Source organism: Buceros rhinoceros, unplaced genomic scaffold (assembly GCF_000710305.1).
Source record: "Buceros rhinoceros silvestris isolate BGI_N320 unplaced genomic scaffold, ASM71030v1 scaffold28225, whole genome shotgun sequence".
NCBI lineage: Eukaryota > Metazoa > Chordata > Aves > Bucerotiformes > Bucerotidae > Buceros > Buceros rhinoceros.
This window is the reverse complement of record NW_010413828.1, coordinates 2,168-12,388: the sequence shown is the minus strand read 5'-3', so window position 1 is coordinate 12,388 and position 10,221 is coordinate 2,168. Positions and strand designations below refer to the sequence as shown.

The following is a 10,221-nucleotide window of genomic DNA, read 5'->3' as shown; positions in this document are numbered from 1 at the left end:
CTGGCGCCCGGGCCGTGCTGGCCCAGCTACCGCACGGGGAGAAGAGAGCGCTCCTGGCCCAGCTCTGCCGGGCAGGCGGCGCAGGCCCCACAGCCCGGGCAGCAGCGAGTGCTGAGGTCAGGGCTGATCCTGGGAAGGGGACCCAGGGTGACACCCAAGGAGCAAGCACAAGCAGAGCAGAAACACTAACAGCAGCAGCGCAGGAAACCCCTAAGGAAGGAGGGGGTTCACTGCGTCCCAGCCTCCAGCAGCGCCACAGCTCCGTGCCAAGCCTAGCGTGACACAGACACCCTGTGCCAGCCTCGGGCCTCCCCACCCCGAGATGCCTCAAAGGCTGGTCCCTGCAGCCCACCACCCCCTGGAGCAACAGCCAGTAACACCCTGGGCTTCCCGAGCAGGACCTGCAAGCTGCACAGATAATTTCTGCCGGCCCTCTCCTGCTCCCATGGCTGCAACAGGAAAGGACTGGAGGAGATCTGGCCCTCCACCCCCTCCACGGTGAAGGTGCGAGACCCTCAGAACACGGCAGGGCAAAAAGAGGCAGGGGAGTGGAGCACTGTGCGGAGGAGAGACACCACGAAGAAGTCTCATCACAGAAGAAGCAGAACCACAGAAAGGACAAGTAGCACTGGCAACTTAATCTTCATTCACCCACCAAGAAACAGAAATAGGATAATTTTTGGATGTATTTCTTTTGGAAATGAGCCAAACTGGCAACTAGAATCAAAGTCTTCAAAAAGTCTATACAAAGATGTATCATACAAAATGTACAGGAAAGTTCTCCAAAAAACTGAACCGACAGACAACACAACGAGAGGAGAGCCAAGACGGTGCGAAACCACAGCTAAGAGGTCCTGCCCTGGCTGCAGGGGCAGAAGCGGCACCTGGACAACACGCTCCAAACACAGAATACATTACACTATGTACAGGACTGTACGGAGACCAGCACCCGCTCTGGTCTGACTGGGAGCTCTCCAGCATGAGGTTAGGGCAGTTCAAACAATCTGCTCATGGAAGCGTGACATGCCGAGAGGGAACAACGCCCACGGGAATGAAATGGTTGGCTCTAAACCACAACCAGAACGCAGCCGGGCTGCCGAGGCTACAGAGTTTAACAGTCACTTCTGGGTAACCAGTGCTGGGCGGGCCAGAGCGCCTTACTCCATCTCTGTGAAGCGTGCAAACATGGCTTTCCGCACCGCGTCCTTGTACGAGTCTGCAGTGGAGACGCCGTAAGAGCTGCCCTTGGCTCCCAGGCCAGCTCCTCTCATCCGCACTTGGGCCTGCAAAGGAAGACACACGCACTTCAGCGCTGCAGCAACAGCTCACGCGGGGCACCACAGAAAAAGCGACTAGCTTCTCCGGCTCCCCTGGGGATCCCACACAGCCATGAATGCTGACACAGGAGATGGCACTGCACCCAACACCCCCTGCGCTTGCTGGCTTGTCTCTACTCACCTCAATGGGCGCTGTGATGCCCTGACATTTCCTCCCCAAGCCCGAGCCTTCCCTCCAGCCCATGGCCTGCAGCATCTTGTTGCCTATGTTACTGTTGTCAAGGCCATCTTTGGTGGGCTGCTCGTAATTGCTGCAGGGAGAAGAGAGGAGTTGACCAAACTGCTCGTCAGGTACAGAAGCAAAGGCCAAGGAGCTTTCGGATACATACACTGTGCCAGCATCATAGACCTTCTTGCGCTTCGGCTCAGGGGGCTCTGGGATGCCGTACTTCTCCCGCCTCTCAGCTGCTCGGTCTCTGTATTTCATCTGCAGGAGGTCACTGCATTTAGTACTGACTGGAGAGCACTTTTGTTCATCTTTGAGCTATGAAGTAAGCTAAATGCTTGCTACTGCAGAGAGCTGTCCACTGCAGCCTGCTAAAACAGGGCTCCGAGGACACCACAGAGAGGAGAACCTCAAACCTGTGCTGGGGCAGGAAGAGCCTGGCCCCAAAGCCTGCCAGATAAGCGGTCAACTGCCATTCCAAGGTGTCTGCTCCTAGCCCAGCAGCCCTGAGCTGGAGGTGAAGGACTTTTCCTGGCTAAGCAGGAGCTGTAAGATACTGGACCCTTCTCTCCTGTAACAGGACAGCTCTGAACCATGACCCAAGAAGGGGTTGGCTTACAAGGATTATCCCGAGTGACGTGTGACAGGATAAGGAGAGCTCAATGCACCATCTGCACAGGTTTTCCATTAGCTACTCATCTGCTCATCTCACACTGACCTCTCTCTCGCGCAGCTCCAAGGCTTCAAGTTCCTGCTCTGAAAGCTTTGATCTCCTATAGATATCCATGTTTTGCTGAAACAAGAAGAGATCTGCATCAACAACATGAAATGCGCATCAGCTCTTTTTACCTAGCAGCTGACTTCAGGAGAGCAACACGCCATCTGCAGCTATTGCTTAAGAGGAACAGTTTCCCAACAGCAGCACCGTGGCGTCCGTTTACACACTGAACTATAGCCACCCAGTACCTTGTGCAAGTCGGAGAGCTGCTGGTGCCGAATCAGAGCGTCTTTGTTTGGGAACTGCCTTCGGCACAACAGACAAGCCATCTTCTTCCAGTCAGTCAGCTTCTCTTCCTCATTCTCCATTCTTTCCAGTAAGTCCTCGTCATTATCGCTATCGCCGCTGTAGGCAGCCACCAGACCACGCTGGAAAGGAGGGACACCACAGCACTGTCATCACAGTTCAGAGGGGAGCCCAGAGGCTCCCAATGTGTTTGTTGCACAGGAAAGGCATCACTCTCTCACTACGAGGGATGAAACGGAACTCGAAAGAACTACACGCTACAGTGGCTGTAAGACTTTGTTGCACTAACAGTGATTTGAGCACAGCGTTTTTAGAAACCTCAAAACCTCAGCTGAGCTCCTGAGGCTTAGAAGAAGTCACAGCTTTTCTCACTATGACCACCTCAACCTTTGACAGACCATTCCATGGAAATCCAGGTTGGACAGCAAGTACCTGCTAGATCTCCTCTGAATTACTTTACCAGTAACCTTTGGGAATACCTCTGCCTGGTATCGCATACTCACCTTCAGTGGATTTTCATCGTCCCCATTTTTCATCACCTCTGGCAAGATCTGCTGCCTCTCAGAGAGAGCTCCCTGCAAGAGGAAAGAACGCCATGAGCCCTGAGCTCTCTGCCACACCACTCCCCGCCGTGCACAGCTGCCAGCACCTTCACCTTTTTCTCAAAGAGGGCAAAGCCTGCATCTGCAGCCGCCGACTCTTTGCGCTCCTCCTCCCTGGTGCTCAGTGGCTGGAAGCTGTTCTTGAAGTTCTCTTTCTGCTTGTTCAAACTCTTTGCCCAGCGCTCCATGTCTTTAGCAATCTGAAATGCAGAGTGGTTTGCTCAGGCAGCTCCCCTCACCATTGTCAATCTCCTGTGACAGAGATTCCATCTCCTGTACAAGTCAACCCACTGCCTTTTATTTTTAAACCACAGGACACTGGATGTAGCGCAGCTGTTTCCCTGTACACAGTGTTCAAAGACACCGCAGTTCGCTTGTTTTGCATGAACCCTCCTTATCAATCTAATCCTCTAAGTGACGGCTCGGTTATACTCCCACTGGTGCTGGCACGGTTCCATGTGCGTTCCTCCTATGCAGAGCTTATTTCTGCACTGAAGCCTTGCCAACTCCCCCTCTCCTCAACCCTCCACAAAGCCTGCGAACTGCAGGCACGTACAGAGGATTTCCTTTGTCACGGAAAAGGAGAACTGTTATCGCATGCCTCAGAGGACTTTAGCCAGTTCCCATCCCATTTCGCCTTTTACCTGTTGAGCTGTTTTACTCTTCGGCTTCTCTTTCTTCTCCTTCACTTCTTTGGTGGTGGTTGTGGTAGCTGTTTGTTGGTATGTGATACCTTCCGCAGCAGGCATGTAGGTCTCCTTCTCGCCATCCCAGTAAAGGTACTGCTGGGTTAAGGCATTGTAGTAATACTGCCGGAGAGAGAACACAGACAGACAGTTAAACGCCTGATACAAACTCAGCATCCAAGGGAGAGCCCAAGCGAGCTGTCTGACTCCGACTACCACATCAAACGGGAACGCGCTCTGCAGAGTCCAAACCAGTTCTGCAGACTCCACAGAGGAGTCAAGAGGCATGAAGTGGCTGAAGCCTCTGTCCCCAAGCACAGGCGATTTGCCCAGCAGCACCTTTTGCCTCTCCCAGGAGATGACACGCCAGAGCCCAGAGCTGGGTGGGCTTTGCTGGGCACTCCACTACCAAATAGCTCAGTTACAGTGTCTGTGACAAGTGCTAATCCTGTATGGGCCAAACTGGGAGGAAAATTAAGGAAGGGAGAGAAAAATGAAGGGCTATACCAGAGAGAAGTCCCAGCCGTAGGCACACTGCTGAGAGTTACCTGCCACATTCGGTGTTTTGTGCACCTCAGAGAAGTTATTTCACTCATATGATGAGAGACAGGTAACTAATGGACCTTAACAGTTAAGACAGGTGGGAAGAACTTGTGTTTACCTGGGAATTAGGATCATAGTAGAGCCCTGTTATAGGATCATAATAATATCCTGAAGATTCATCATATTGGTAGGTGGAAGTGTCAGGGACAGCTGTAAAAAAATTAAAGTGTGGGACATGGTCGTTCCAGTTGAATTCAGACAGGTATCGTTCTACATTTCAGGTAAAATTCTGAGATCATGAGCAGCCATGACAGCAGACATGCCTGTGAAGGGCTCTTAATCACCCGTGCAGAGAACGTGCTCCAGGGACAGCTTCACCACCGACACATGGTGACAGAGCACTCCGTCAAAGCCAAGCCTCTCTCCTGCTACACAGTGACAAGGTACCTGGCTCCAGGAGCAACTCGACTGCTTACCGTACTTGGTTCCAGGGACCACACCGGTCGGGGGAGCCGTCTGTGCCTGAGCGCTAGTGGTAGCTGGTGCTGACTGTGACTGAAAAACACCCAAACCCAGGAACTTCAGTTAGAAACTCCCAGGTCCAAAAAGGACAGCAGCCAAGGCGTGAGCAGCCCACCCCATGCATCCTACAGCAGCTAGCTCCTCTTCACCAGGACATACAGCACTCACCCTTAGAGAACAAAACCATCACAGAAAAGAAGTGGCAGGTGCCTTATGACCGCAAGCGCAGTGACTAACCCGTGGACACTCAGCAGCTTTGCTGACCACCCACTTTGAAGAGCAAAGCTCAGAGCTAAGCCAGACATCCTACGTAACCCCAGCGCTGAGAGCAAAATTAGTGCAGTAATTACCGGAGAGTCAGGTGAGTTGTTCTGTTGATTATATAACTGAGGACTCTGGGACACAACTGCAGCTGTGGTGGTAGTGACTGGAGCTCCTGCCAACGAAGCACAATAATGGGTAAGCCAACCGATTTGTACAACAGTGCTTCATCCGCAGGCTAAAATTACTCTGTTTACAGTTTCAGCTCCTAATTCCAGCTCCAGCAGCCAAACAAGGCAATAAATGTTCAAAAGATGACAGATACACAGTGGCTATTTTCTAACCAGACATGGAAAAGTTTCCTTTTCAGGAGGAAATATGCTGCTCCCAAAGTCATTGATTGCCAGCCTCTGACAGCTGCTGGTGCTGAAGATCTGTCTAGAGCTGCTCACTCAGCTCTGAAGAGTTCAAGGCTTTCTGTCCATAGTCTGGAACAGAGGCTGCCCCCACCTCAGACTGGAGGTCCCACCTGAGCAGATCTATTATGGTTCTCTAGTAACATGTCCTCATTCAGATATCCTGAGCACAAGATGAGCCAGGTCTACCTTTACCGAGCAACCACCATAAAGGCCAAGGTAAAATACAACCACTGCAAAATTATCATCACAAGCAACAGCACCTCCCCCACGTCACAAGTACTACCTGATATGGTAGCTGTGTCCGTGTCCACCACTCCTCCTTGGTTTTGGTAGTACTGCTGATAATCCTGGGAGTACTGTGAGGGGAAATGAGTGACAACGCAAGATGAGCAGATGCCCCAATTACAACAACTTACCAGTCAGAGCACAACCACCACTACTAACCTGAGCGTACTGCGTGTAGCCATCCTGTCCCGACTGGAGGTAGCTGTAGTCAAGGGTGCTGCCTTCTCCAGCCTGCGGCTGAAATTCAAGCAGAGAACTGTTGTCAGGGACAGGTAAGTTACTGCGTTTTAGAATTCCAACACTGTTTAGGTGCCAGCCTAACTCTCAGAGCAGCTTCGGTCAGTTCAACCAAGCAAGGCGGCAGCAGTGAAATTATATGCGCTATGTTTTCACTTGCAGGGAAGCGGGACTATGAGCAACCGCCTCCAAATCATACCTGAGTGGATGACCACTGAGCTGCAGCAATGGCTGTACTTGCCACAGAGAAGGCGCTGACTCTGTTACCATCTGGGAGAAGCAAGTCTCTGTAACCACAGGAATGACACATCTGAGTACTGGTTTTTTTCTCCTCCCTATGGGAGGAGGTACAGCCTGCCCTTACACACGTATTTCTTGGCAGTTATAAAACAGCCTGACTGCACTGAACGAGCCAAAGCGCTGCTTGGCGAGTGAAGAATTTTAGGTTCGTTGTTGTACAGTCAGTAACAAGTCACTAGGTCTCCAAGGAAACAAGCACATCGTGTACACAAGCAGTTACGACGTGACCTTCAGAGGACTGGAAACAGGGGCGGTAGGAACTCCTGCTTTCACACACAGCAAAGAGCAGGGTACATGCAACGCAAGACACTTAAAGGAAGCAAACCTTTGAGGGACAGTGACATTAATAAAACCCTGGGTGACCACACAAATCTCTAAGAAATGGAGGGGCGTGGGGGGAGACAAAAGTAAAAAATCAACCACCATCACGACTCACTTTCTGGCACTCTTCGCAAAGTCAACGCCTATTGTTTTGCCGTCAATCTTTAATGGGGGCTGAAGACTCTGCAAAATCTGCAGTAGTTGAGAAGCATCCTACAATCAGAAAACACTCATTATTATGAAAGCAGGTTACCGATGATTCAGGAGTTGCCAAAGCCCTGGCTTGCCACAGCCAGCCACTGAAAGCGGCTCAGGCTGTAAGAACACCTCCTTCTCCTCATACTACACCTGCTGAAGAGCACAGTAAGACTGATCACAGCACACATGTGAATAATATGGGCTTCCCCAGGCCACTGAATCTCAGCTTTATAAGGGAGGCCAGCAGAGGCTGAGACGAGGCACCCATTTTCATCCGTCATACTCTGCCTAAAGCAGAGCCAAACACATCATGCTGCTGATCAGGTTTAGAACATGCAGAACAGAGATGATGTCGCCCTTCAGGGACTCTGTGCCACCTATCTGACCTCCCCCACAGAGAAGAGTTTTTCCCTGTACCAATTTCCTATGTTTCAATTTATGGCTATTGCCCACTGTCCTATCCCTGTACAGCCTCAATGTCTCTGCCATTCCTATACCCTCACACTGGATGCTGCAGAGAGCAGAAAGATTGGCCCCCCTCGCCCTCTCAAGGTGGAAGGCGCCCAGCTCTGTGGACACCTTCTCCCATGTCATATGCCCCAGCCCTTCATATCAGAATATGATCCCAGACCATTATTTCTGTGGTCCAAGTGTGAAGCTGGCCTTCAATCCAGAACATCACTCTGCTACAGAAAGAAGTGATGACAACGTCCTCCCACCTTCTTTCCAAACCACAGCTAAAGATGACAGGTTCTGACACACCAAGTGTCAGTTAACCCTTGGTGAACTGGAGTTGTCCTTTGGACAGCTCAAGGGCTCTACATGCTTCCAGTATGGCAGCACATCGTTAAGGCCCTCACCATGGCAGAAGACAGCTGCACGAACGCAAAGCCTCTATTCTGCTGAGTCTGCTTGTCTTTGATTAGACGGATATTATTGACTGCCAGAGATGCATACGGAGACAAGGCAGTCATGATGGATTCCACTACTGTGTGAGGAGCAATGTTTCGGAGGATGATGGCTGAGGAGAGAAGAAAGTGTGACATTAGTGGGCACATAGCGGCTCTCCAGAGTACTTAAAAGTTCTTCAGTAGGGATTCTGAGGTACGGGAAGGATTTTAGTATCTGTGTTTACGTTTCACATTATACAGTAAGTCAAAGAACACTTACTATCACAGTAATAATCCACAGACTGAACGGCTTCTGCTGCCCCAGGTGGTACCTCCTGTTCTGAATCTTCATAAGAAGAGGGAAATGTTTTAGTCACAACACAGTTCAATCACTCAGACTCAGGATTTCACAAGCCAGCCTAGGACCTACAGTGAACTTTGTTTCCTACACAGGACAGAAGGTTTCAAACCAAATCAAACACAGCCAAAGAGCAATGCAACATACCGAATTTGTCCGCTCCACAGCGGAAGCATTTTAGCCTCCTTCTGAAGTTGTAAAGGCAGCACTGGGAGGAACAAGAGAAGCCTAGTAAGAACTCGGGTAATGCGCAACAATGCCGGCATTTGCTGTGCAGTAATGAAAAGACATTCGCACCAAGTAACGCAGCAAAGCTAAACCCACCAGGATAACAGAGAACAGCAAAAGGCACCCTCATCTGCACCACAGCTGCTTTTCAGAACATCCCAACTACCTTTCCCCTAGTCCTCCCAAACTATCTGGTTATTTGTTAATTATTTTAGTGCGCTCGTCAACTTATAATCCCAGGCACAGTAACTACTTTAAAAAGCACAACGTTAAACTGAAACACAGGCTGGAAAACAGGCTGTCTTCATGGGCAAGAAGTGTAGTTAAAGCCTACCAAGAGAGCCTGCTCTTCACCTGACTAAGTCATCTCCACTTCGGGAGGCTGAACAGGGAGTACGCAGCAGACGAGCAGCAACTCGACACCAGGTTAGTCATCACATAACTTCGTATTCTAGCACCGCTCGCTGCCCCATCTCTGCATCTTCTGGAGCAACACCTCGGTCACTCTGTATACTTTACCACCAGAGCTACAAAACCTCTTCACTCCCGCATCTTACTATTCCTGTTATGTCACACAGCCCAGCAGCACGAGTGGGTCTGAACCGTGTATCACCTGGTTCAAATCACTGAGCTGGACAAGAGCGCTGAAGCCAGGACAAACTCCCTCCGATAAAAGCATGCCCTATAACTATACCTTGTTGCAAAGCCAGTCCTCGAACTTAGGCCTGGGGTTGCTGTAGTGCATCGCAATCTGCTTCCCTTGAATCACCAGCTTTTTCTGCAAAAAAAGTGGTTTCAATTATTCCTGTGTCAAGGCACACATGTCCATTTTCCCATGGCAGAGCACCCTTCGGAGGAATCAGTGCTCCTGAATTACATGTACAACATATGGGGAGGATGTGGAGGACAACCACCGCCACCTACACCCTTCCCATCCAATCCTGCAGAGAGGAGGACGAGGGCAGTAAGAGAATGGGACGTGGAGCAAAGATCAACAGAATCAGGGTGTGTTGAAAAAGCTGCCAAACACTAAACGCTGACATGGAACCAGGAAGTGTCTCGAAGGAGACAGAGTCCTACCCTGCTGCATTCAGCATTAACACATTTTTAGGAGTCTCTTTGCCCCCACATTTCTATTCACTTCTGGTATAGCTCTGAGCGACTTTTTAAACGTGTCCTTAGGTGACTGCTTCACTTCTTCCCCTACTCCAAACACCCCAGACCTTTTAACAGCCACATTTGGATTAATTTTCCAAGCACTTTCTTCAGAATTGTCCCTCTGAAAATACAGTAACTCCTCCCAAAGGGACCCTGCTCAGACTTCCTGGAGGCTGGATGACAAGTGCCATCAACTGAACAGTAACTCAAGAGTGGTTTCCTTTGACTAATGCTTCAGTTCAATCGGAAGCCTGCACGAGAGGTTTGTGTTCTTCATTCAGGCAGGAGCTCTCCAGAATGAGTAACTAGACTGCAAGTGAAGCTTCTCCATGGGTAGGAAAAGTTCATAATGCTTTCCGCATGTCCTCTGACTTTAGAGTTAAGAATTTAGGTCTACTTAAGAAGCCTTGACTCCCCGGCTCACACTTTGCCAAGCATGGGTATGCAGAATGCCCTTCCGTAGCATGGCCATCAACACGCTTTAGTCAAACAGGTGGAAGTGCGTCTGGGGGGCCACGTCTTAGAGGCCAACCCCCCAACATTTTAACAGGAGGACTGATTTTAGAGCAGGTTGGCTTACTGCAGAGGTACCACCCAAGTGTCAGAACCGGTGGCTTTTCTGATAACAGGGTCTGACATGGATCTAGTACGTAGCATGAACAAGGCTCTTACGTTCTGCACAACTG

At 50.3% G+C, this 10,221-nt stretch overlaps 1 protein-coding gene across 1 annotated transcript; it reads right to left on the bottom strand.

Moving 5' to 3' along the window:
• Nucleotides 1-668: 668 nt before the first annotated feature.
• RBM5 (RNA binding motif protein 5) lies at nucleotides 669-9,989 on the bottom strand. The gene is made up of 19 exons (XM_010136904.1): nucleotides 9,072-9,989; nucleotides 8,297-8,357; nucleotides 8,072-8,137; nucleotides 7,762-7,922; nucleotides 6,819-6,916; nucleotides 6,282-6,369; nucleotides 6,005-6,082; nucleotides 5,844-5,916; nucleotides 5,231-5,316; nucleotides 4,835-4,913; nucleotides 4,477-4,568; nucleotides 3,774-3,938; nucleotides 3,183-3,329; nucleotides 3,031-3,102; nucleotides 2,470-2,649; nucleotides 2,222-2,296; nucleotides 1,667-1,764; nucleotides 1,459-1,588; nucleotides 669-1,283 (listed from the first exon to the last, which is right to left on the bottom strand). The coding sequence occupies exons 1-19, from the start codon at nucleotides 9,120-9,122 to the stop codon at nucleotides 1,158-1,160; spliced, it is 1,926 nt and encodes a 641-aa protein (XP_010135206.1). The 5' UTR covers nucleotides 9,123-9,989; the 3' UTR covers nucleotides 669-1,157.
• Nucleotides 9,990-10,221: the final 232 nt, after the last annotated feature.